The following is a 25788-nucleotide window of genomic DNA, read 5'->3' as shown; positions in this document are numbered from 1 at the left end:
GAAGGGCATTCATCCCAGGGCACCTGGGCTCCGTTGTTCCCACCCTCTCCCCCACCTTCCTTTCCAGCTCCATCATAAGCCAAGCTAGTGGCACCTGGACGTGTGTAATGGCCTCTGCTCAGTTACAGATGTTGGGGCATCAAATGTGTAAAGATCAGATCCTTCCGTAGACTCCTGCTGGCAAACAGTCCCCTTCCTTCTGTTCACTAGGTTCTTGATTTCCAAGATCCGTGCAGATTTTCTTTCCTTGGTATGCGTTATGCCCTCAAAGGAAGGGAGCAAAGCCAGCAGGCATGCATTTGTACTAGCTTTCTCTGCCTCTAAGCTAGACCCCAAAATAGGAACATAGCCCTCCAAGGGCACAGTGGGGATGGGATGGGATCGGATCGGAAGAGATGGGTTGGCAGGGTGGTCTGCCACTCAGCTGTCCTCATTAAGTTTTGCTTTGTAGCTTTGATGGTGAAGCCCAGGCTGCAGGATTCTGAACCCAGCTGGCATTGTCCCATTGTGAACTGGTAGCAAAAAAGGAATTTGAGGCTAGGACGCAGGGGCCAAAGGACTGCTGGCATTGGGCCCGCAGAGCTGTACATGTGTTAGGGTGCTACCAAAGTGCCTTCAGCCGGCCTTTGTGTCACTACCAACTCTACCAGTGGGGCTTGTGTGACCTGTGCCAAAGAAGCAGAACAGCAGAGTTTCAGGTGAAGATTTTGGAGACCCAGACTACAGTATATTAAGTGGGCAGACAACTTCCAGTGCAGGCAGTTTGATATTCCTCCATGATTTTTTTCGAATTGGGTGCCCTGCCCTGCCCTGCCCCGCCCCAGAACTGCCTTCAGAAGAATCGTCGATGGGGTCAAGGATAAATACTCCTTCCTCGAGGGCATGCAACAGTTGGAATACCGACTGACTTCAGACAAGTCCTCTCTCGTGTCTGGGCCTCAGTTTCCTTATCTGCAAAATGAGACTACTTGGGTACGCTGACAAAGGTCTAACTTTATGATCGTACCGCAGGCAGCCCCAAACACTAGCGCAAGTATCGGCGGCAGCGAGCGCCAGCCCGGGGTCCCGCCCTCTTGGCGAGCGCGGTGGAGACCAGGCAGAGCGTTCCGACCCCGCGCCCCGCCCGCGGCCTCAGTCGCCCAGCGGCTGGCGGGGCCAGGCTTCCGCCCTCCACGTTGTTGTTCCCGATTTGGGCCCCGCCCCCTTGGTCTTGGCCGCGGACGCCCTGCGTTAACTGCCCCCGTTCCGGCCCCGTAGCAAAGGGTGGCCTGTGGGGCATCCACATTAGACAGGCGTGGACAAAGACAAGAATTTGGCGGTAGAAAAGAGAGAGACTTGGTTTGGGAGGAAGGGTGTTGAAAAGTAAAGGGTAGGCCACGGCACAACTGCAGAATTTTCCTCTCGGCGTCCCACCCTCCGCTCTTAGAGTGGACCCATCCGCACCCAAGAATGTGACCGTGTTAGACACTGGCCCTTTAAACAGAAGGCTGGCGGCGCGGGGTGTCCATGTGGAGCTGCTCCATGCCGTGTTGTCCTGCCCGCCCATTGGCCCGTGGCCCGGTGACGTCGTCTAATAGGATGCGAACGCACTGCGGGGGGAGGAACGGAGGCAAAACGCGGCACCGGATTAACACTCCGCTCCCTCCGCTGGTCTCGGGCAGCCTCCTGCCGTCAGCTCCGCCCACGGGCGGATCCCAGGGGAATTGCGACAGCCGGGGTGGTTGCAGGAATTAGGTCACGTGTGGGTAGGTAGCGGAGACCCAGGGGTCAGGCCAGTCTCTACCATCCTAAGGTTTCCCTGACCTGGAATATCCTTATTTGAGTTAACTTAAGTCTTAAATTTTCCACCCCTCTTTTCCTCCAGCAGGACACACTTCGTTGTGAATGACCGCAACGCGCAGTCCTTGCTCAATTTGCGGCTTGCCATCGGGGCGGGGCGAGGCGAGAAAGCGGAAATGCAGGGCGCGAGCGGGGCGGGATATTCTCCTACCCCCACCCAGGCCACGTGTGCGCGCGCCGTCTATAGTAGGCGGGGCCAGCCCGCTCGGGACCCCGCCCCTCCCTTCCTGAGACGCCGCGGCCCTGCGGGCGGGGGCTCCGGTCCGGGCTTTGGCTGCGGCCCCGGTGTAGTAGCGGGGGCGGCGGCCGGGGGCAGCGCGGCTCCTTCCCTTGTTGTGTGTGTCGGTGCCTCCTCGCCATCTTGTTGCAAAGCCTTTTCTTGTCGGCGGGACTCCCGGGGGCCGCGGGGCGGGAGGCATCAGAGGGGGAAAAAGAGAGGGAGGGGAAGGAGGGAGGCAGTGCCGTCTTTTGTTTTTTTGCACCAAAATTTTTTAAATTTGCAAATTATATTTTGCAAATATTTTGGGAAACATTAATTTTTTCTCTCCGTGCTCTCCCGTTCTTCTTTGCGGAGTGCGCTGCGCCGCCCAGCCCTGTCGCCCCCCGGAGGTGATCCCTCCCTCCTGCCTGCCCGCCAGCCTGACCTGTGCCCGGCTCGCGGGCCGCAGTCTCGGCCCCGGCGCGCCCCCGGCAGCTCTCGGCGCGATGAGCATAGAGACGCTACTGGAGGCGGCCCGCTTCCTGGAATGGCAAGCGCAGCAACAACAGAGAGCACGTGGTGAGCGGCCGGGCTGGGCCCCTGGGGCACCGGGGAAGGGGAGACGAGCGACCCTGATCTCCGAACCCACGCGAAACCGCGCGCAGAACGCCTTCCTGGGCGGCCCACGAAGCCGGGCAGCTCAAGGTTCCGCACAAGAGCCGCCGCCTGGGGAGAAGTGTTGGGGGCAGTAAAATTAATGAATTCATTAACATGCAGTGAGGGACTCGGCTCCTGTGGGCGCCACCTCAGCTGCCTGCCACCCCGTGTGCACCTTTCGTGTGGGCCAGCGGCGCCCTCGGTAGCGCTGAGGATGTGTGAGTCGGTGGGGGGTGGGGTGCGGAATGGTGTTGCGTGGGGGTGGCAGACCCGCGTGTGCGTGCGTGTGTGCACGGGGGATGTGTGATGCGAGCCTCGAGGAAAGCGGATGAACGGACGTGTACACGGGCGAGTGTATAGTGCACACGAGTGGGCGTGTGTGTAACAGAGTGGGGGGTGGGAATTACTCTACGCGGAGCAGCTCCCCGGCTTCCCTGGCCCTGTGGGTAGGGTGAGGGGGGCGCTCCCGGCCGATCTACGCGCCGCTTGGGGCGGAGGCGGCCTTTGCAGAATGAAATGACATCGCGTGTCTTATGATCCTGGCCAGCCCCGCCTGACCCCGCCTCCCAAGGCTGGGCTGGGTCGCGCTTCAGGGGTTTGGGTGAGAGCTGGGCGGATTGGGTGTCTGCGAAACGGCCCGCAGGTCGCTGGGGGCAGTCCCCGGGCCCCCCTTGCTGCGCCCCACTTTAGCCGGTGTGGAATGTGGCGTGTCTGCGCGTTCCAAACCCGCTCTCGGCTGGAATGTTGCGTGTGCCTGCGTTCCAAGCCCGTTGGTTACACCGGGCGGTGACGTGGACTGGCTCCGCCTCCGACCACGTGCACGGGGGACACTCCCGCTGGGGACTGTGCGGCCCGGCCCCTCCCAGCTGCCTCGCGCTCGGCCGGGGGCGGGGCCAGGGCGGGGCTGGCGAGTGGCCTTGCGCGGGGTTGGGCCCTGGCTCGGGCCGCCGGGCACCTCCCGGGGAGAGCCTGTGTACTGGGAGGAGGAGCCGCCGAGCTCACCTGTCGGTTCTCGCCTCAACCTCCCTGTTTTTGATCCTGGGGCGAGGGAAGCCCTCTGAATCGCAGGGTGACAGGACATTTAGAGCTCACATACTCCCATTGACGTTTGGAGGAACATTCTCACCAGAACCTCCTGGCAGTACCCCTAGCCACATTGTGGAATGAGCCAGGAGGAGAAGGGGCAAACTTTGGCGTTCCCTCGTTAGGAAAGGAGGATTTCGGATGCTTCCAGTCCCACCCGCCCTGTCGGTGGTCCCCAGCTTAATGGTGTTGCAGGATTAGGGGTTGGAGGGAAAGACCTCCGTTTTTCGACCATTGTGAGGCCCTCGGCCCTGGATCGGTGTGTGTACGATATCCGGGGACTCCTGTCCCTTCCAGCCTCCCCTCCCCTTCTCCTGACGGGTTCGTTGTGGTGAAGAGAGTGCTTCGCCCTCCTTTCCTTTCTCTCTGCCTATTGTTGCTTCAATGATGAGTCATGCAGGAGGTAGTAGTGTGTGTTGTGTGCGCGCGCGCCCTGCAGCTTTTGCCGCGGCGGCGGAGGGGGTTGGGTGCGGGGAGCGGCAGCGGGCCAGGGGCGGGGGAGCGGCGGGTCCGCCCTGCCTAGTAGGTCGACCGGCCTCTCAAGGTCAGGAGTCACTCGAGATCTGTGAGAGTGAGATGCTTGGATTTTGCGAGATTGATGGGCCGAGAACTCGGCCCGCGTGCCCCTCCTCCTTATCTCCGGGGTCCCCAGCAGGGTCAGGCCCTGGGCAGTGCTGGTTGTGACCGAGAATGTCCCGTTTGCGGACCCAGCGAATGCGCGAGGGGAGGGGGGTGCGTGGACAAGAACTGGAGAGACTTGAGTCACCTGCTGCCACCATCAACACAGTGCATTTGAGGGGTACCTATTGTGTCCTCTCAGGCACTGTGCTAGAGGTGAACAGGATTGACCCTGCTTTTTCCCCAAGGGAGCACTCACTTCACCTTCAATTTGCCCTCAGGCTGATTGGTTTTATGGGGAAGGGGAGAAGCCCGCCCCGCCCCCACTGCCATCTCCCCCACCCTTTCCAAAATACTAAGTCCAGAGCTGGCAGTAAGAAGGACAGGGATGATGTGTGCAACACTGTGAAGGAGCCTGGGAATGGTTCCCTCCTAAGAAGTTGCAGAGCCCTGCCCCTCCCCCAGGTGGTGAGAACTGGGGGGCAGGGAGCTGAGTAGAGGCCCTGTTTAACTGACTGGTCACAGTTCCTTCTTGTTGGGGCCAGGAGTTCTTAGGGAATGGGTGGTGCAAAGCCAGGTGGAGTTCAAAAGCACACATGGCTAGACCTAGCCACAGCCCCTAAATCTCAAATTCATTTCTTACCCCTCCTTGAGATTCTGTCCTCTGACCTGGGGTGGGGATGGTGGGAGAGAAGAGGTCGTGTGTGGACCTGCTAACCTGATGAGCAGCTCTGAACTGGGATTCTCTTGTCCATGCCCCATTTCAATTTCAAGGGTGGATGTGTGGGAGGATGTGTGCACACGTGCATGTGGGAGAGGGAAGAAGTGGTCAGCAGCATTGAAGAAGAAGTCATTTCCAGCATTCATGGAGGTGGCTTAAATGGGACCGACCCTCTTCTACCTGACCTAGTCACATGGCAGGCAGCGGGTGAGGGACTGCCGTATCCACAAGTTCCCTGTTGGCCTGAAGAAGGGGAGAACTCCCCCTGAATACTGGAGGCTACCTAGTGTTGATTGTGGCCCCTGAATCACCCCAGATGTGTCATGCTGAATTCTCTGGGGCCCCCTGTGTGCATGTTTGGGAATGGGAGAGGGAGTGCACCCCTGGGTGCAGCACAGTGTTATTTCACAGAGACTGAATCTGTTTTGTTCCTGAGGGAGTCCCTGAGTGACTGCCAGTTTGCTTCCCCCCTTTTGTTTCCCCCTCCCCAGGGCATAGGAAGAGGGTCGCTGCTGGGTGGGGAGGAGGCAGGAAGCTTTGATGGGCTGAATCTGGCCCAGGACACCCCCTCTTCACCACCAGTCAAGACTTTCCATGCTGATCCAGGTGTGATACAGCTTGGCCATTCACCTGGGTCCCTCCTGGCACCCGAGAGGCATACCTGCCTGACACTGGAAGAGAGAGGGTAGGTGAGAAGGAGGTTGCCATCTCCTGGATGAACTGTGGAGTTGCTTTAAAATATGGGGAATACTTTCAGTCTAGGTTACCAGGGCACCTGTCTTTGGGGCTTGGGGCCCTCTCTGTCGCACTGCTAATGGGAGAATGGAACCCTGGTCCCAAAGCCAATGAAGGAATTTGGGTCGTGGCCCAAAGGAATGAAGGTGGGCTGTGTTGGGCCCTGGAGCTCAGAGGAAGGGGATGGGGTGGGGGGAGGTGGGGAGCAGTGTGGGGGACGGACTAGGTAGCTAGTAGGTGGAACTCTCCACAGACTTCTCTGCTAGTGTGGTCTCTGGGAAGCTGGAATGCAGAGAGCTGGTTTTCTCTGGAGCTGTAACAGAAGCCAGTGCCAGCCAGAAAGGCCTGGGAGAGCCCTCATTGGAGCAGGCCTGGCAGCTCCCCTTTCTGAAGGGCAGGGGAGCTACGGAAGAGGCCTGTGCTGCTGGGAGACGCTGAGTGCTTCCCCTCTCTCAACCCTGCTCTACTTCCTCCTCAGGCCTCTTCTCCCTTGCTGGAGGGAGGAGCTTGGAGCAGGCCTGGCTTGTGCCCACTTTGTTGGTTGGCCTGAGGGCCCTCAGCCCCAGAGACCATAGGAGGGGTTGATGCCCTCCTCTGTAGGGGGCTCTTAGCTTACCTGGTCCTCCAGCCCCACCCCTTGTGGCGTGGTATGTTTGGGGCGTGTCTTCCTGCTCCTGCTGTCAGCCCATTTAGTCTGCAGTGTGGCCAGTCCCCAACCGCAGAAGGGCTGGTTGATCAGCCTGCACCCTGGCCTGGGGGGCTACTGCTGCTCCCCAGGGACCCTGCCCAGCCCTGTAGCCAGGGAACCGGATTGGTGGGGCCTGGCCAGCCCCGGGCAGGGTGGAGGTGGGGAGGTACTTGTGGCTCAGGAAGGTCCCTCCCCTTCCCCTGGTGGCAGCCAGCCCCTTGAGCAGGCCTCACCTTGAAGCAGGGCTGGCATGGGGATGCTGAAGGGACCTGTGTGGGGCTGCTTTCTTTTCCTTTCTGCCTGCCTCTTCCCTTTCCCTTTCTTCCCTTTCTGCTGCTGGTGGTGGGAACGGCCAGGGGGAGGGATTTGGGACCCATGAGTTCTAGCACCACAAAAGGCAGAGAAGGACTGAATGGGTTTTGTGTGGTCTCTGAGGAAACCAGACACTGGGACCTGGCCTGGGACTCCTGGGCCTGATGTCCTCATATGTGAACTGAAGGTGATGTCCCTGCCCTGCCTGTGGCATGGACTTCCATGAGGATTCAGACGTGGGTGTGTGTGTGTGTGTGTGTGTGTGTGTGTGTGTGTGTGTGTGTGTGTGTGTGTGTACACAGACATCTAGTGAGCATGTGCTAACACAGCAGGGCATCCGCCAGGTGTCAGAATTCCTGGCTGGGTCTGGTTCCAGTTTACCTGTTACTTGCTCCGTGACCCTCAACAAATCACTTTTAACTTCTCTGAGCTCATTTATTTCATCTTGAAATGAAGATGCTGCCTGACTTCTGGAAGGTGCTTGGTAAATACTGTTGAAAATCTTCCCCAAAAGCTGTGCTCTTTTGGCCTCTCCTACATTCTCTTGTGGTGGCTCGTGAGGTCTTTCGCTGACTGGCCTCTCTCTGCCCACCATACCTATCACCTCAGCCTTGTTGTTCCTGAATTACCCTGCCCCACTAACTCCTTAACCTTCAGGTGGCCAGGCCTCCGGCATCCCATCTGACAGCTCCTGCTCTGTCCTTCTACCACTCTTCTCCTCTCCTAGCATGGATTATTCTGTTACTTGTCCTTCCTTTCATCCCCTAGGTCTTGGGCTCCCCAAAGGCAGAGACCAGGCCTCTTTTCACTGTTCACTGCCATGCCCCCAGCACTTAGCCCCCGTGCCTGGCTGGGTGTGGATGGGCATTTGTGGTGTCTCAGGCTGAGCATCATGTCCCTGAGCACTGACTGGGACAGGGTCAGAGGATGCTTTGTGGTTGGAAGACTTCAGAAGCCAAAGCCCAGGACTGTTGACCTACTGAGAAACCCCTTGTGTTCTCTCTGCGTAGAGGAGCAGGAGCGGCTTCGCTTGGAGCGGGAGAGGGAGCAGGAGCAGAAGAAGGCCAGCAGCCTGGCCAGGCTGGCCCATGCCCTGCCGGTGGAGGAGCCCCGCATTGAAGCACCACCCCTACCTCTGTCCCCCCCAGCACCCCCTCCAGCACCCCCACCCCCACTTGCCACCCCCACCCCACTGACTGTCATTCCTATTCCAGTAGTGACCAACTCTCCTCAGCCCCTGCCCCCACCCCCACCACTGCCACCTGCAGCCCAGCCTTTACCTCTGGCACCTCGCCAGCCAGCCCTGGTTAGCACCCCTGGACTCAGCATTAAGGAGTCTGCTCCCTTGCCCACTAGGCCACAGGTGCCCAATCCCACTCCCCTGCTGCCAGACTCCAAGACCACCCTTGCGCCCACTGGCAGCCCCAAGCCTTTGCAGCCCCTCCCCACACCCATCCTGACCATAGCACCTCACCCTGGAGTTCAGCCCCAGCTGGCCCCCCAGCAGCCACCCCCACCCACTCTTGGGACCCTGAAGTTGGCACCAGCGGAAGAAGTCAAATCCAGCGAACAGAAGAAGAGGCCTGGGGGGTGAGTGAGGTGTAGCCGAGACGGGACTGGTGGGATGGAGAATTGCCCACATTCTGGGCAGTGTGTGCAGAAGATATCCCCCCCTCCTAAACTCATCCTTCAAAGCGTTATCCTACCTCCCCAGCTGAGAAGTACCCTGCTGTATTTGGACAGTTCTCACTGTGCCTGTGTCTATCCCCACCCAGGGAGTGGGGAATGGTCATGGGCCTCTGTTTTCAGGCTTCTTTGTTCCCTGACACCCTCAAGGATGGGCCGATGGCATTGCCAGGCCTTTTGACAGAGTATTGGATTGGAGATCTCTTGGGTGAGGGCTGGGGCCTATTGGCTATTTCTGTGAGCCCCAGGAGACCCTCTTGTCTCCTCACAGGTGGACAAGAGCAGGATGGAGGGTTAAAGGGATTGTGAATTATGAGCATACATGTGCCCTCCAGGGGGTATATCCGCCTCAGTGCAGGGTGAACGTCTCCCATGGCAACTTTGTACGGAGAATCTGGGAAGAAAACCACCTGTGGCATTTGGGGAGTGGGGGCAGGGGGCAGGAAGGCCACCGAATTGGGTCCTCCTCCCTGAACCTTCTTCCTGTCTGTCTGGGTTTCAGGATCGGAACCAGAGAAGTACACAACAAATTGGAGAAGAACAGGTGTGTGTGCTTGCGTGTGTATCTCTGGGCCCGACCCGCCCCCTGTGGGGACTGCTCCCACCCTTGGTCCCCTAAGCGCTCCTGGGGCCTTCCTTTCCACCCCCATCCCCCAGGTGCTGGCTAACCAGCGCCACTCCCTCTCCCCAGGAGGGCCCATCTGAAGGAATGCTTTGAGACCCTAAAGCGCAACATCCCCAACGTGGACGACAAGAAGACGTCGAATCTGAGTGTGCTGCGGACCGCGCTGCGGTACATCCAGGTATGGGGGAGGGAAGCACCGCCGAGAGGAGGGCGGGCTGTGGCCGCGGCGCCAGCTTCCTCCCCACTCCCGCCCTCCCTCTTCCCCTAGCCCCTCCCTCTTCCCCTAGCCGCGGCCCCGCCCCGCCCTCGCTCCCTCTGCAGCTCCCCCGCCCGCCTCCACGCGGGCGCTGAGCACATGGCTCGGCTGACGTCAGCGGGGCTCCCCGCCCGCAAGGGGGCGGGGGAACCGGCGCGCGTGCGCGGGGGAGCGCGGCCGCGGCGTTCCCCTCTCCCCCTACCCCTGCGGGGCCTCCCCACGGACCCCCACCATCTGCACCACCCCCGCAGCTCAGTTTTGAGACCAGGCGCTGGGGTCCGCGTTAGCGTCCGGCGCGGTTAGTGTGCCCCGGTGAGAAGGGCGTGGAGCGGCCCCGGCGCTTCCACCCCGCCCGCAGTGCCTGGGCGGGAACCCGGTCTCGGCCCGGGAGTTTGTCGCTCGTGGAGGGGTGGAGGGTCCCCTGGGCGTGGCTGCTTGCGGACGGTGGCGCGCCGCTGAGCCCCCCCCACCCCGACTCTGACCCCAGAATGATTACGATCCTTCAGTGAGAGCGTTGAGGTGCTACGACTGGATTTGGGGGGTTAAACCTGGAGGCTGGGGAAATGTGGTGGTCTGGGTGACCAAAGCAGTCCTAGGGTCACCGAACCTTTAAAAAATTACGCTCTCCTTCTGTTTGGGTTTTTAAAAGCCTCTTTTCAGGGGGCCCTCCTGGCCGTGTGCCCCAATCCCCTTTGGGCACTGGCTTCCCTCCGCTGTACGGGGCGGGGCGGGGGGCTCCCGCCAGATAAGACCGTTGCCATGAGGGCCCGTGTTTCGGTTTCCTTGGAAACTGGCCGAGGGTTCCTCGTGCCGGGAAGGAGGCTGTGGGGGTGGGGCGGGTAGCCACGCTCGGCTGCCGCGGAGAAGGAGTCGGAGAAGGAGTCGGAACCGAGCCGTTGGGGAGTGGGAGGGACTTAGAGCTCCCTGCCTGCGCGGGGTGGGGGCAGGGGCAGGTTGGGGTCCCCCTGCCGGCGCACTCGGTCACCTGGGGGCGGGGGTGAGGGGGAGCCGGGCAGCGTCAAAGGTCCCGTAGTTAGGGGTCCGACCGAACTATGAGCCAGAGGCGTGGCCCCAACCCCCCCGCCCCCCCGCCAAGACTGCGGGGTCACAGCCCTGAGGTAACCGGAGCCTGACTCGTTCGGGGGGGGGGGGGGCGGAGGCGCTATTACGCCACTGCTCCCAGCCGGCGGCTCCCTCCCGGCCTCCCGCGAACGCACGCCCTTCCGCCCGCCCTGCAGGCGAGGGGGCGTGGCTGGCGCGCCTCCAGACCGCTTCCCGGCACCCGAGAGGGGTGGAGCCGGGCTCGGGGATTGGCAGGGCCGGGTGGGGGCGGAGCTTCCGCGCGCCGTCGGTGGGGTGCCGCGGGCCCAGAGTGACGCTGCAAAGCCGAGTCCGCGTGGGTGCGCGCGTGCTCCGAGAGGGGCGGGGCCTCGATTTCGGCAGGTCTGGCCTCGGAGGAGGAGGGGCCCGAGGATCGGGGATTGGAGGGTCCCCAGGAGGCCTGCTTCCGACATGTCTTTGTAGCATTTAGTCTTGAGAATATTATGGGTTCTTCAGTCATTCACAGTCACATGACCTAGGAGCAAATCCTTGTCCAAATGCTGTGACGTTTTCTGTGAATATCAGTTTCTTCTGTACTGCCATTTTGCTAAATAAGAAAAAAAATAGTATCTTCCTTTTGGGGATGTTAGGATTCGCGCTCTAAGTACCAACTTAATCGCAATTACTAAGACATGGGAAGGATGGAATAGCACATTCCACTTTATAGACAGGTAGCAGACATGGGCCTAGGCTGAGTAGGCAGCGAGGTGTACCCAGGCTGTTCTTAAGAGATACTTGTACCGGGGCTGGCAACGGAGGCAGAAATAGAAAACTTACAAGGCCTTCTAAATCCTTAACCTCACTCATTTGTTTATTCATTTAGGTGCTTTGGACAGCTCTGATTCTGAGAATAAAGCAGGGAGCAAAGAAAAAAGTGTGGGTCTTTGTCTTCATACGTTAGTCACATGTTTGGTGTTGGTGGCAGAATAGAAACAAAGGACTGTGCCATGAGGATGTAATAGGGACAGGGGTCACAATCTGTTCTAGGGAGTGAGGGAAGTTGTAGCTGAGGAAGGGGCATTCAAGCTGGGACCTGAAGGTTTCAGGATGACCTAGGCAAAGCAGAGGGCAGAAAGCCCAATGCCTTCTCCAAAGTTTCTCCAGCACTGGGGAGCAGAATGCAGTTTTGGAAGTTAAAGGTGGTCACCAGGGTTGCCATGGAGAGATGGGGACAGCAGGGCACTAGCTGGGAGTGAAATAGTAGAGAGACCACATTAGCTGTGTAGACTCAAGGCTCTGGGTGTGTGCTGAAGTGGGCAGGCTATCACCCCTGGCCAACTCAGGGTGGCTTGGAGGTGCTTATGGGATTTGAAGCAAGCCACTGTGAAGTAGGAGTAGGCAGGTACCAAACTATGCATCCAGGCAGTCTTAGGAAATGTGTTTAAAATGAAGCAGTGTGGACAAAGCTAGAATCTGGGGAAACTTTCCAGGGGCCTCTAGGCTTGTGGAAAACTGGGCTAGTTAAGAAAAAGAGGTCTTGATATCTGAGTTACTCCCAGAGCCAGAAATCTGCTCTCCCTTTGTAAAGTTTAGGACAGCCACTTCCAGCCCCCAGCAGCCAGGTTCAGGTGAGAGCTGACTCACCACAGGCCCCATCATTGGTATGGCCTCATCTGATGTCATGTCCAGCACAGGCCTCTCAGGGTAGGGCCAGGTGAGAAGCCAGTTGTGTGTGTTTCTGTGTGTGTGTGTGTGTGTGTGTGTGTGTGTGTGTGTGTGTGTAAGGGAGGGACTTGCCGGCAGAACTGTGGAGAGAAGCAGGTTAAATTTCAAAAGCCAGGATGCAGAGGAGGCTGTGTGTGGCCCAGGACTGCTGGCAAACTGTAAAGCTACCAGGTTTCAGGCCAGAACAGAGTAAGGTTCTGTCTGGGTCATGTGCTGCATGCAGCAGGAGTGGTTGGAGGCGTCTTTGAGTGGCGAGGTCAGAAATACAAAGAGTTTAGAGTTACTGGAGGGAGTGGGTGAAGTCGAGGATCTTGCCATACCCAGGAGGGGCAACTGAACAGCCTGGAAGGCTGCTCCGCTCGTAGTAAATGGAGTCAAGGGAAACTCGGTGTGATGGGTGACTGATTCTCCTGTGATAAAGGAGAGGGACAGGATAGAAGTGGGAATCCACAGGCTCACATCCTCACAGATCCTTTCCCTGGGGCTAAGATATGCATAGTTCTGTCCTGGCTGCTGGTAGGGTCAAGGAAGAAAAGCTAATTATGGAGTAGTCTTGGCTTTTACTCACAGTGGAGGACAGGGACAGTGTGTATTGAGGTGGAAAGACAAAACAGAAAGTTTTTAGGGATGATTTTAGTGTGTGATTAAGTACTGATCGTCTTATTAAGTGCTCAGGTGTGGGCTTGGAGTGCAAGCAGATAAGAGGCAGAGAGGTGAGAAAGGGTCTGTGTGTGTGAGAGGGTTCAGAGAGGAAAACCGAGACTAGCTGGATAGTTTGGTGTGTGCAGGGTCAGTGGGTTCGGCACCTGTGTGGCCGGCAAGCCTTGGAAGCCAGGAGCTCAGGAGCAGCGTGGGTTCCCAGATTTCGGGATGCTGTAGGGCAAGAGTGGCCGTGTTTGGTGGCCCCGGCACTCCTGGCATGCCTGGGCCAAGGAGAAGCTGGCATTGGGGAGGCCTGTGAGACTTCGAGGTGTCCGTTTAATAAAGCGTCAGAGTCAGGAGGTCACAGAGGACGGGAGCTGAGGCAGAAGACACAGGCTGGCCTTTTGGAGCTGCAGAGAAGTCTCTCATGTGAGGGGAAACTGGGGATCCTTCTGATAGGGGAGGCATGGCCTGTGTGAGGGGCCCCAGCTGCCTGTGCGCCTGGAGGGGCTGAAGCAGCTAGGGGTCCCGTGGCCAAGGGCGTTCCCTACTGATGTTCTTAGTGAGGTGGGTGCCTCCGGGTCATGGGACAGGGCCATCCCGGACCCTGTGGTGGAGGTGGTGGCAGTGCTCACTGTGAGAGGTGCTGTGGAGCCATTGTTCATTGGTCAGTGCAACTCAGCTACAGGTGTGGAAGGAGGGGGGCACATTCCAGGGTTTGGGGGTCGGTCAGCAGCCTGGAGAGGAGCCCAGAGGGTTGCGGGCTTGAAACCACGTTGTTGAGAGACAGCCCAGGGAGACACCATTGTGGGCCGGGGGAGGGGGCAGAGCCAGCAGCTGCCCGGGATGAAGGAAATGGAGGCAGGTCGGGAAGAAATGCAGGGGGTCCATTGCAGGGGGGAGGGGTCGGTGTGCCACAAAGTCTCAGGGGCATGCTCAGGGACACTGAAGTGGAGGAGACTAGGGGATGATGCTGTGAAGAGAAGGGCACGATCGTGTGGGGTTCTTTGAGGAATGAGTTCCAAGGAGGGTAGCTTGTGGCTCGGTGACCAACAGCGTGGTATGAATGGTGCCTTGAGCAGCACCGAGAAGTCTGTTTCCCCTTCTGTCCCCCACAGGCCGGAGGGAGGAGGCTGCGGGGAGGGTGGAGGGGAGGGCGTTTATCCTGGGGTGGGGGGAGCTGACCTGCATCTGTGCTTTCTGTCCATGGTGCCTGCTAGAGCGTCTGCAGTCCACAGGACATGCCCCCCACCCACCCCGGGCCTGGCCACGAAGCAGGGGCGGCTGTGGTCTCCAGCACCCCCCTCCCTGCAGGCCTTCCACTGGGGGCTGAGGGACCTTGAGAGCAGGGTGCCCCAAGGGAGTGGTCGGCAGTACTGGGGGCCTTAGAACTCCTGCTCAGGGTATGCTTCGGGCCCTTGCCTTGTTCTCCAGTCTCTGAAGAGGAAGGAAAAGGAATACGAGCATGAGATGGAGCGGCTGGCGAGGGAGAAGATTGCTACCCAGCAGCGGCTGACAGAGCTCAAGCATGAGCTGAGCCAGTGGATGGACGTGCTGGAGATCGACCGTGTGCTCCGGCAGACTGGCCAGCCCGAGGACGACCAGGCCTCCACCTCCACGGCCTCTGGTGAGCACCCTCCTGCCCCTCCCTAGCCAGGCCCTTGCCTCCCAGCTCCCTGTCCCCGGACGCTGGGGGCATTTACTACTCCAACCTCTTGTTTCCCAACTCTTTCTAACCTGTCCCTGTCCCTGTGTCCCCCCACAGAGGGTGAGGACAACATAGACGAGGATATGGAGGAGGACCAGGCTGGCCTGGGCCCACCTAAACTGAGTCATCGCCCCCACCCGGAGCTGCCGAAGCCCCCGCCCAGTGCTGCCCCCACACCTCTGCCTCCCCATCCACACCCCCACCCCCAGCCTGTGGCCCTGTCTCCCGTCCACCTGCCTGGGCAGCAGCCACCGCCACCACAGAAGACACCGCTGCCAGCCCCTCCTCCCCCAGCGGCTGCCCCTGCCCAGACGCTGGTGCCGGCTCCAGCCCATCTAGTGGCGGCAGCTGGCGGGGGCTCCACGGTCATCGCCCACACGGCCACCACCCACGCCTCAGTCATCCAGACTGTGAACCACGTTCTCCAGGGGCCAGGTGGCAAGCACATCGCCCACATCGCCCCCTCGGCCCCCAGCCCTGCTGTGCAGCTGGCCCCCGCCACACCCCCCATCGGCCACATCACCGTGCACCCTGCCACCCTCAACCACGTGGCCCACCTTGGCTCCCAGCTGCCCCTGTATCCGCAGCCTGTGGCGGTGAGCCAGCCTGTGGCGGTGAGCCACATAGCCCACACCCTCTCACACCAGCAAGTGAATGGCACAGCTGGGCTGGGGCCCCCAGCCACTGTCATGGCGAAGCCAGCTGTGGGGGCTCAGGTGGTGCACCACCCCCAGCTGGTGGGCCAGACAGTGCTCAACCCTGTGACCATGGTCACCATGCCCTCCTTCCCAGTCAGCACGCTCAAGCTGGCTTGAGGAGGAGGCCACTCAGAGGCCCCCAGTGGGGGCAGGGAGGGGGACCCGTCCCCCGCTCTCCCACCCACCAGCTCCACACATTCCAGCCAGCCCAGGCCCGACCCCCCCCCACACCCACCCCCAGGCCTCCTAGGGGAAGGGGGTGTAGAGACTGAGCCAGGGGAGGGAGGGTCACCCCAGGGAGCTGGGCACAGGGCAGGGGGTTACCCCCACTGCACTAGGACTTGATCAAGTGATGAGACACTCTGGTGAATGTGCCACTCTGTCTGGCCTGGTGCCAGCTCCAGTGCCGTTCCTGCCTCCCCACCTTGTGCCCTGCAACCCCGTGCGATGTGGCTGTTGTGTTCTCCTGACTTCCCCGCCCTGCCTGCCTTCCTGTGCTGCTGATGCTGCTACTGCTCTGGCTGATGAGGTGGCCCAGCTCTCCGCCCTCTGTCCTGAGCCTCAGCTTTCTCTTCCCAGGCCCTCAGAGGGGAAGGGGGGAGGGAGCAGGACTGAAGCAACTTGGTCCAGGGAGCTGGGGAGCTGGGTGCCTGGGGGGCTCTGCTCTGAGTACAGGTGACAGATCCTAGGACACAGCTGCTGTGTGGTCCCATACGGACAGCTGGGCACCCCAGCCTGGGGCTCTCCAACCCAGTCATAGTCACTGATCTGTTACCACAGAAACTAGTTAAGAGTAGACTCTACCAGCAACTCATCCCATGCTGTTGCTGAGCTCCCTGAGCCCCCCACCCCCAGTCCTTGCCACTGGGCTCCTGACCTCAGGAGGGTAGGCTGAGGGTGGGGGGGTGGGAAGGAAGGGCTTGGCCATCCTGCCCCCACACCCACCCCACTGCTGGCCTGGGGCTGGACTGAGGAGAGAGCTGCTCTGGATCTGTCCCCAGCCCTGGGCCTGGCTCTTGGCTTCCCAAAAGCAGAGGGGCTGGAGCGCGGTCACTGCTGCTGCTCCAGTTCCCTGGCCTCTGCTCAGAGCCGTGCGCGCCCCTGAGGGGTGGGTATGCTGGAGTGCCTCCTGCAGCCTCTGGTCTGGGTCTTAGGAAGTCCAAATCCAGGGCCTGGGCCAAATCCCCCGCATCACCCCCGCCCCCGTGCGTCCCTGATGCCCTGGGGGGACCTGTAGAGCAGGGAGGAGGACTGCTGCTTGTGCCCCAGCTAATTTGTCTTTGGCATCATCTCTTTCCCATGAACATCAGCTTTTCTCCAGTGGGCTCTTCTGAGTGTGCCACAGCCTTCCTCTGAGGAAGGTCCTTAAGTTGGATCTAGGGCAAGGCTGAGCTTGGGGTGGGTAGTAAGGGGGCCTTTGTGCAGGGCCTACTTCTTTCCCTGCCTTTGCCTCTGCCCACTGCTTTGGCTTCTCTTTTTATGTGGGTATTTATTACAAGTGGCCTTGTGTTAGACACACAGTTGTACACACGTGCACACTCGCCTCCCCACCTGGACGCACATGGTGGCCTTTCAGCATGGGGAAAGGAAGCTAGTGTCCATAGGTGTGAAGTTTGCTTTGATGAGCAGGGGGAGCAACCTACAGGATACTGAGGAGGCTGGCAGAGGTCCCTTTCAGTTCTTTGCTAGTCTTGGAGACCTCCCAGGGGCCTGTTCTCCTTTGTCTTGCCTGGAGTGGGGAAAGGGAAGGCCTCTGGTCATCCTAGAGGCCCCCAATAGGGAGCTTCACACCCCACAAGCTCCCTGCCTTCCTGCCCCTGCACCCACCTCCTGCCAACCCTGGTTCTTGGGGAACTGGTCTCCGCTTTTTCCTGAGTGATACCAACTGAAAGAGCAGAGGGAGCTGGACGGGCCTGGTGCCCAGGGAATAGTCAGAGAAGCATTGGGGAGTCTGCCCTTTCAAGCTCTGTTCACCTCCCTGCATTCTGAGGCCATTCCAGAGTTGAAAGTGTGTCAACCAGTGGCCTCTCGGGCCTGCACAGATACCTCATCCGCCCGCTCACCACCCCTGCCCCTCCCCACCCCAGCAGTGGGGGCCTTCGAATCTAGTGCCGAATGACTATGTCCAGATTGGTGACGATGGGTGTTGTTGCTATTGTTTTTGTTGTTGTTTGTGAATGCTGTGATGCTGTGTGCCCGAGAGGGCAGCTGCCGCCCAGCCCTTCCATGGGCATCTCCCTTCTGAGAGCTGTCAGGACCACATCTGTCCTCACCCTGTGGGACCGCCTGCCCCTCCCCCTCCCCAGCCCTTCCAGCCTGGGGGACGCGTGCGTACACACACACACACACACACACACACACACACACCTTACCTCTCATGCGTGTTTTACTTTTTGATGTTAAGAGTGGCTCACTGGCTGGGAGCATTTACCTCGGGGAGAGGGGGAGGTTGGTTCCTTGGGGGCCAAAGAAGGGCAGGGAGTGCCTGGAGGGGAATTGGGGGGTCACTATAACCCCTGCTCTCCAGGATCAGCTTCTCCCCCATCCCAGGGTTCCATCCCCATCCCCCAAAGAGGTGGCCCTTGTTTACAGTGAGGACTCGGTCACTGTGTCTCCGTTTCCTGAAATATAAACTGTAGCGACCCCAGACTGTAGAGATTTTTATGTGTTTGGATACATCTGCTGTGTGGGAAAAAAAAAAAAAAAAAAACCTACAAAAAAACCCTAATTTTGTACATATTGTATTTTTACTATTGAACTGTATTCTAGTGGCTGTTCATGCTCCAAGACTTTAGGTATTGAGACATGAATACTATCCATGTAATAAGCACTTGCCTGGAATAAAATATAAAACTGAAATAAACCTGCACTGAAACCAGAGACGGAGCCGCCAGGCTGCAGCATCCGGGTCACTCTGTTGCCACAGGAGGCCACGACCGCTTCGGAAGGACCTCCAGCAAGAATCATTGGGGGTCTCACCCTGTCGGCGACCCTCAAACGGGTCCTCCAGCAGCTTCCGTGCTGGTCGGGTTTCGAAGATATGGCCTTCCAGTTCTGACACCAACGTTCAGTCCTCAGCAAGCCTTGAGAACTGCAGTGCTGGTCTTCCTCATGCTTTTGTAATACTTTCTACTTCCTCAAACCATTCCTACAAACGCTATCTTGTTTCATCTCTTCACAGCACGGTGGAGTACATAAGCCAAGAACTAGCCCTGTTCTGGCAGGTAAGGAAAAAGGTTAGAGGTGGCTGGGTGACGTGTTGTGGTCACACAGCTAGCCTGGGAGCTTGGGGAGTCAGAGCTCTGGGCAGGGTTCCCCAGCGTGTGCCACTCTGCCTTGGGGCCTGCCAAACAGCTAGGGATCCCCAACTGGAGAAAGTTCCAATAGGAAAGGTGGAGGACCCCCGGGGGGTTGGGGATTGGGGATGGGTGCAAGGAAAGGGGAGAGGCTTCCTGAGAAGGGAGGTGCTTCTGAGGTGCTAAGTCAGGCCAGGTCATCTGGGGAGTCCATAAGGGAAAGGAACAAGAAGTTGGAAGTCAGAACTCAGAAAACCGTGTTCTAAGATGGGTCTGAAAGACCCTTGTCCTTAAAACTGCATCTGTCCCAAGTTAGGGGAACCCAGCCCTTTGGCAGGCTGTCTCAGGAAGCAGGGAGGTGAGGAAGCGGCTTAGCTATAGACAGGCCGCCCTGTCCAGCTCCCCAACTACAGCTTCCCCACTCCCAGTCCCAGCCAGAGGAATGAAGTTAGCTTCTCTTCCTGGGAGGGGTTATCCTTAGGGAAGGACGGGGTGGCCACAAATGTCTTGAGGTCCCCTTCTCTGAGGAAATGCTAACCTCGAGAAAGGCAGACCCGGTGCCCCTCCTTGGCCCAACACTGCCGCCAGCCCCTTAGCTTGTGAGATCCTGGCTCCCTCTGCTGGTAGCTACAGGAAGAGAGGCGTCCCTTGACTTTAGGGAAAGCCTATAGTTAGGGTTAGTGTCCCACTGTCTGGCACTGAGGACAAAGATGAAGCCTCAGCCTCTGGCAGTGCTGACCCAGTGTCATCTGAGGGCTATCTCTGGATCTTAAGGACAGGCTGAAACTCCCCCAGCTGGAGCCTGCCAGGGGCCTGAGTAGGAATCCAGGTGCCTCCATTTAGCAGCTCTGTGTGGGGAGGCCTTCCAGGGTTAGAGGGCCAGCAGACCTATGGCTGTGGATGTAGAATTCCCTCTGGTCCCAGAAGCCCAGCCCCGGGGGATAGGGAGTGCTGACACTCACGGTCTAGCGCCAGCCCCCAAGCAGCCCACAGAGGCTCAGGCATTGCCAAATGCTATGTTTATTGGTCTGTTAACACTGAAGAGTATAGTTTCCAAGGAAAAACAAAAACATAAACACTCTGCTTCTCACAAAACCACTGAGTCACTAAGGCAGGCACACAAGGGCCACCATGCTTGGTGGCAGCCAAGGACTCACAGACAACAGGGGTAGGCAGTGGGGCAGCTGATCCCCAGATGGGCTATGCAGTGCCCAGGACAGGGATGGGCTGGGGAGACTGTGCTGGAGGCAGAAGGACCACAGGGCCCTTTCCCTGTTCCTCAGATGCAGGAAGTCTCCAGACTGAAGTGACTGCAGGACAGGCCCTCACCCCTGTGACAGAGTGGCCTCCTGGCCCCAGGGCAAAGCCTTAGCCTCACATGTTTAGGGGTGGAGGAGAAGTGGGGATGGCAGAGCAAGCAGTGTGCCAAGGAGCCAGGCCCTTCCTAGCACCCCTGCGAGTGAGGCTCCTCCAAGGGGGTTCCTGGGTCTCTAGGCCTCTCTACACCCTGAGAAGCATTGGGGCAGGCAGAGCTGGCCTTGCTTCTCACCAGGGACAAACGGGAGATCCAGGCACCCTCCCCTTCCCCCAGACCCAGGGACTCATGCCTGAGATTGGCGATGGACTGCCCCGAAGCTCCAGGGCCTGTTCCTGAGAGGAGGCTATGAGAGGATTTCCTCCCTCAAGAGTTACCCTGGAATTCCTCTCGAGAGGGAAGTGCTCCCCCTGCATTCTAGATCATCCGGCTGGCAAAAGTGTCACTTACACTGTTGTCAGGGAAGGAACTAATGTATAAAGCAAGAGCCAGGGGGTGAGAGTGAAACCGTGCAGGTGCACGCAGGCACCCCGTGGGGCTGGGGCAGGACATGGGGTCACCTCGGACGGCCAGAGGTGGTGGCAGTGCAGCTGTGGAGGACTGCTCCCACCCAGGGCCCACATCTTTGGACTCCTGCACCCGGGACCCAGGCCCGAGCTGGCAGCCTGCATTGGGGCTGAGGTGGGCACATGCACATCGCCTGCCAAGGGACTCGAAGAAGAGATCCAGCACAGAATCCGTTTGCCCATACGACCCATGCAGGGCTGGGTGAGGGCGGGGAGGCAGGCAGCTACAGCCCTGTTAACTCTACAGGGCCTCAGGCTGAGCTAGGAGAGGCTGTGAGAGCAGTCCAGGCTGAGGCTGCAGGTGACGGGGGGGCTATTCCCAGGTGTCTGAGAGGAGAGCAGCGTAGATGTCTCCCAAGGCAGTCACTCCCTGAGGCCAACCGGTCCCCTTCCCTTCCAGCCCGAGGCATCCAGCCCCCTGACTCGCGACCCCGCAAGGCTAGCGCTGCCCAGAGTCGGATCCCAGGCTCACAAGCACTTTGTTAGGAAAGCGAGTGGGCAGGCGGGGCTGGCTGGGGGTCTGGCAGTCTCAGTGCCGCTGCCCCACTCCCCGCCCTGTGCTTGGGCCCGGAGCCCGGGCTCTAGTCGGCCGCCGCTTCCCGGCTGCAGCCATTACTTGTTCTCTATGAGCATCTGCACCTTGTGGACGAGCTCCCGGGCAATCTGCAGGATCTCCTGGGCGTTGTGATGCTCGGCCCGTTCTGGGGGACACACACAAAGCTGTAGGGTTGCCGGGGCAGGGACAGGCGTCTGGGAGGAGCCCTGTGGCCACCCACCCTGCTGTTCCACCTGCTTCCAGGGACAGGAGCCCTTTCAGCCCTGCCCAGGCCGGGAGTGGGGGCCCCAATGCTCCCACTGGGGGCATCCAGGATGGCTGGGGCAGCTCCTACCATTGAAGAACCTGATGACATCGGTGAAGTCCATGTTGTTGTCGCGGACGATCTCGCGGTAGGCTTCCACCAGGGCCAGGGCGATGAACAGGACAAAGTGCTCTGATGAGATGTGCCGGGCTGCCCAGATCACCTCCCACACAGCGAACACGTCCTCGTAGAGCAGCTCTAGGGATAGTCGGAGGCTAAGGCTGAGCCTGGCTCCCCAAGGGCCCAAATGGAGCCAAAGGTAAGAGACAGAGCTCCAGAGACCCAAGTCCTGGGAGTCTCCCCACTACACAGAACCTAGTCCAAGAGGAGGGTTCCAGGCCCAAGGTCATGCCCTGGCCCTTCTCCTCAGGGATGGACTTCTTGGACACTTGTCACCCAGAGCAGCTCTACTGGGACGGGCCTTGCTGCTTGAGAAGACTTGGCTGAAAACAGTGCCCAGAACCGCCGGCTGAGGGGACTGTTGGCAGCACTTTGGAATCACCGCAGGAGCTTTTAAAACTGTGGGCGTCCAAGCAGCCAGGCTTCCTCAGGCTGGGGCCAGGGGAGGCCGAGGCGCTGGCATCTCCAAACAGCTCCCCAGGTGGTTCTCAAGTGCAAGGAGGGTTAGCAGCCACTGACTCTGGGGGAGAGTGTCTCCCACCGCCCTGAGCCCAGCCCCACCATCCCACCCACACCTCTTACCTCTCTTAAAATCCAGCAAGAACCAGCGGTAACAGAAGTAAAAGTGGGTGTAGTCTCCATTCTGGTGCATCAGCTCAAATAGCTCTGAGTCCAGGATCTTGCAGAAGTAAAGAAAAGGGAGCAGGACTGAGCCCCCACCGCCTCTCTGGGGGCGGCCACCGCCCACCCACCAGACCCCTCCACCTGCCACCAGCAGCGCGCTGCCTGGGGAGAGCCCCTCCAGTCTCCTGAGGTGGAGGCTGCACTGTGCTGCCCCAGCCAGCTCTCAGGGAGGTGCTCCATGTGGAACTGTACCACTTTCTGGGTGTTCAATTCACTGTCAACCACATTGCTCACAACTTTCAGGAGCGCCATATTCACATGCTGACATTGCCCCTCAATTTGTAATGTTGAAACAATGGTTCTCGAATGAAAGATACTGAGCTTATGTGGAAAGGGCATGTTGGGAACGCTCTCTGGCCTCCCTGTGGGTGACAGATGAGCCCAGTGGTGCCTGGTACCCAGCCCAACGGCAGCTGCTGACCTCACCTGGATGAGGGAGCGCATGTTGGCAAAGTGGGTGTCCATGGCACCCCCATTGGGGAAGTTCTGGCTCATCCGCTTCATGTGGTGGCTGAAACAGCTATAGGCCAGCTGATCTGAGGGGAGATGGGAATGAGGCTGGCAAGGCAGAGGACCCCCATGCCTCACTTCACAGGGGGTGTCCTGTGGCCCAGAGGACAGGGCTGGCTTACACCCCCGCCCTTCCAGACCTAGCGGTCTTCTTTTCCTCTCTCTGGCTGGCATCAGCCCAATCCCAACCGCACTGGGAATGTGCTCTACCTGCCCCCGACCCCAGCTCGGTCCCTCACCGTTGTCCAGGACGACCAGGAGCGGTGCAAGCAGGTCACACATTCCCTGCACATAGCCCACGTCCAGGTGCTCCCACACGTAGCTGAAAAGCCGGGGGTATGGTCACCGTGGGGGTGTGCTGTCCTCTACCCTGTGGGGATCCCTGGGGAGCTGGTCCCTAGAGCAGCCTGCTACCCAGAAGTCGGTCTTTCCACGCCCCTGAAACACTGGGACGACCATGGTCAAGAGCCCACGGTTTCTGTCCTTGAGGCCCTCGGGGGCTCAGGCGAAGAGATGGTGAACTGGCTGGGGCAGTTAGGGGGCAATCAGCTTGGTTTCCTGGAGGAGTCTGGCTGAAGCTGTGAATTGACAGACCTCAGACAAAGAAAGGGGTGGAGCAGGGAGCACCGCAGGGAACGCGTTCCAGGCAGAGAGCACCAAGTATGATTCAGCGCAAGGGAGAGGAGGAGGGCACCTGCCAGACCTAGCCTTCTTCCCCTCCCCACCTTGACCTCCCCGCTGTAGCACCTGCACATGACGTCTCTGAGCCTCTCCAGGTTGGGGGGCGTGAAGTACCAGTAATTGCGGTCACAGCGCTGCACATCCTTGTCAATGCGGTGCAGATTTAAGGCCATAGTATCCAGTAATTCTATCTGAAAGAGCGGGGGCCCCTCAGGAGTGAGTGGGGGCTGGCAGGGACCCCTAGATAGCGGAATGCAGAAACCCCAGGACTCTGAGGACAGAGCCCTCCAGGGATGTCAAGGGATGGGCTTAGTGCCCCCTATGTGGCGGTCAGGGTGCCCCCACCTGCCACCCACCAGCCCCTGTCCCCAAGCCTCAGGGTCAGGGTCAGGAGGGCCTCGGGCTGGCTGCGAGCAGTGCCCGGGGAACGTCCACATACAGTGTAGGCAGTAGCACACACGGCTGCCAGCTCCTCCCCTGCCTCCGGCTCGCTAGCCCGCGAGGCCTTCTGCTGGCTGGGATCTGGGGGCTCCGAGAAAGCACCGGCTGCTGGGCCCAGCCTGCTGGAGTCTTCTTCCCCACCGCCATCCTCCTCTTCAAAGCCCACGCTCTGCGTCTCGTCTATGCTCGACTGGATGCCCGAGGCCACGGAGTAATTGCGAGAGGATGGCAGTCCTGAGTCCGGAGAGTCAAACTCCACGGACTGCTGCTGTCCCACCACGGCGGTGCCCGGGGGCCCTGCTCCTAGCTCCTGCGCGGGCTCCGGTCTGCAATCTTCAGTGCCTGGAGGCTGTGGGGGCTCCAGGTCATCCACAGAGAGAAATACCTGGTGGTGGTGAAGAGATGGTGGGGCTCATACCCCTACTCCAGCCCCTTCCCTCAGTCTCCTTCCTGAGGTCTGAACCGGGCCTCGTCCTGGCCTCCACAATGCACCTCCACCCGGCTTGCCGAGCCTCCCCTTCTGACCCAGGCAACAGCTGGAGAGCGATCAGGCTCCAGGCAAGCGGAAAGACACCATATTTACCCCTATCTAGTTCCCCTCCTGGGCCTCTCTCTGGGGCCTGAGAAAAGGCGGGAAGCATGCCAGAACTTCCTGTAGTGGCCACAGGGAAGGGGAACTGAAGGCTCAGACACTGGATGGCCAACGTGAGCCACATGTAGATCTTCAAACACCGAAGTCACAAGGCAGCCTCAGGTCAGGAGAGCTGCGCACAAATGAAGGCTGCCCCCAGCCTTGGGGTGGCTGCTGGGGCAGCCCAGAGGGCGGCAGGCTGGAGGTGTGAGGAAAACAGGTTCTTCCAATGTTCAGAATCAGACATTTAGCAGAACAAGACAGGAATCTTCTCTAGCCTAATCAGTTACAGGAGCTTCACACAGGCTTAGGAGGGGGGCTTTAAGAAGTGAAAGATAACCTATTCTAGATTTGTAACAGTCTGCCACTGTGGACAAGTCCTATGAAAAAGAAAAGAGACATATACAGACAGTATATGTATACAGATTTTCTATTTGGACTATGTAGGCAAAGGGACGCTAAAAGGAGTTTTCACTCTGGCAACAAGCATAAGGCATTGGGTTAGAATCAGGAAAGGCAGCACAGAGCCCCGCGTCAGTGCCAGCAAGGAAAGCTATTGCTGCTCGTGGGCTAAGCAGCGGGGGCACCAGTACAGACCCGGGACAGCACAGAACCCAAAGGCGGAGAGAGAGAGCGCGCTTACGAACAGGGGAATAAAAATAAGGCACATAGAAAGGAGTGCAAAGAATTCTCTTGGTGGTTATATTTCTTTAAGTCTTGTTCCAGCTTCAGTTCTCTGTTAGTGCAAGGATTTAGTAAAGTAACAAGAATAGACATTATCTAGAGAGACAATTTAAAGGGAAAAAGCATAAGTTAGTCAAAGAATAGGAACTTCTTATCGTTTCTGGTTTGGCCCAGCAGCCGTAGTGTGGAACTCGCTGTTCATCTAAAGGCCAGGGTGAGGCCAGGAGAACTACGTAAGCTCTGAACTAGTTTGCACCGTCAGTTCTATAGGGAACAGAGGACACCATGGTGGGTGGTGGGATTGGGGGGGTAGTCTTGCCATTAGATGCCGATGGGAGCCCTCTGTCCTGGTGTCTGATCGACAGCTCTTGGTGAAACCTCCACGGTCAGAGGACAGCAGAGCTAAGAGGCGGACAACAAGCCCCAGAGAAAAGGAGCTGCTCATCTCACTGGCCATGGACCTGGGTCTTCAACCTGGGCTGCCTGTTTCTAGCTTTGAAAGATCTCTCTACAAGGAAGGAGGACTTCCCTAAATCCTGACCCAAGCTTCTTTCCCCGTTTGTCCATTAAAACAGAACACAGTGCACTATCTCATTTTATTCCTGTGATACTCAGAGAAGTGGGTAGCAGGGGGACCGTCAGCTGGCTTTTCAGCAGAAGAAAATGAGACACAGACACATTAAGCCATTCTCCCAGTGACTCCTAGAGTTCAGGCTGGTGCTCAAGATTCTGCCTTAATCCTATAGAACGCCAGTGGCCCCTGCCCC

General features: G+C 58.9%; 3 protein-coding genes across 10 annotated transcripts in view; 2 read left to right on the top strand and 1 right to left on the bottom strand.

The window, feature by feature from the left end:
- METTL16 (methyltransferase 16, N6-methyladenosine) overlaps positions 1 to 5256 on the top strand; it is a 100909-nt gene extending 95653 nt beyond the window's left edge. Inside the window, exon 12 of the transcript XR_007123522.1 lies at positions 5244 to 5256. The gene's annotated coding sequence lies outside the window, so the exon portion shown is untranslated. The remainder of the gene's footprint in view (positions 1 to 5243) is intronic.
- Positions 1746 to 18113, top strand: MNT (MAX network transcriptional repressor). Of its 2 annotated transcripts, XM_047708510.1 has the most exons (7): positions 1746 to 2617; positions 5724 to 5802; positions 7865 to 8442; positions 9041 to 9082; positions 9230 to 9341; positions 14262 to 14454; positions 14593 to 18113. In XM_047708510.1, exons 1-7 carry the CDS (start codon positions 2586 to 2588, stop codon positions 15348 to 15350), a joined length of 1794 nt encoding a protein of 597 aa, XP_047564466.1. In that variant the 5' UTR covers positions 1746 to 2585; the 3' UTR covers positions 15351 to 18113. The 2 variants fall into 2 exon arrangements, with proteins under 2 accessions (XP_047564466.1, XP_047564467.1); XM_047708511.1 differs by lacking the exon at positions 5724 to 5802 and having other exon boundaries at positions 1751 to 2617; positions 7863 to 8442.
- A 1418-nt stretch (positions 18114 to 19531) lies between these two features.
- The window catches only part of SGSM2 (small G protein signaling modulator 2), a 36808-nt gene continuing 30551 nt past the window's right edge, over positions 19532 to 25788 (bottom strand). For all 7 annotated transcript variants that reach the window (XM_047708503.1, XM_047708500.1, XM_047708501.1 and 4 more), the window contains 7 exons: positions 23705 to 24091; positions 23332 to 23456; positions 22824 to 22906; positions 22501 to 22610; positions 21973 to 22069; positions 21301 to 21468; positions 19532 to 21111 (listed from right to left, as the gene is read on the bottom strand). In XM_047708503.1, coding sequence (XP_047564459.1) covers positions 21023 to 21111; positions 21301 to 21468; positions 21973 to 22069; positions 22501 to 22610; positions 22824 to 22906; positions 23332 to 23456; positions 23705 to 24091 — 1059 coding nt within the window. In that variant the 3' untranslated portion in view covers positions 19532 to 21022. The remainder of the gene's footprint in view (positions 21112 to 21300; positions 21469 to 21972; positions 22070 to 22500; positions 22611 to 22823; positions 22907 to 23331; positions 23457 to 23704; positions 24092 to 25788) is intronic.

This window comes from Lutra lutra, chromosome 16, assembly GCF_902655055.1.
Source record: "Lutra lutra chromosome 16, mLutLut1.2, whole genome shotgun sequence".
In the NCBI taxonomy this organism is placed as follows: Eukaryota; Metazoa; Chordata; class Mammalia; order Carnivora; family Mustelidae; genus Lutra; species Lutra lutra.
This window is presented reverse-complemented; position numbering and strand designations above follow the sequence as displayed.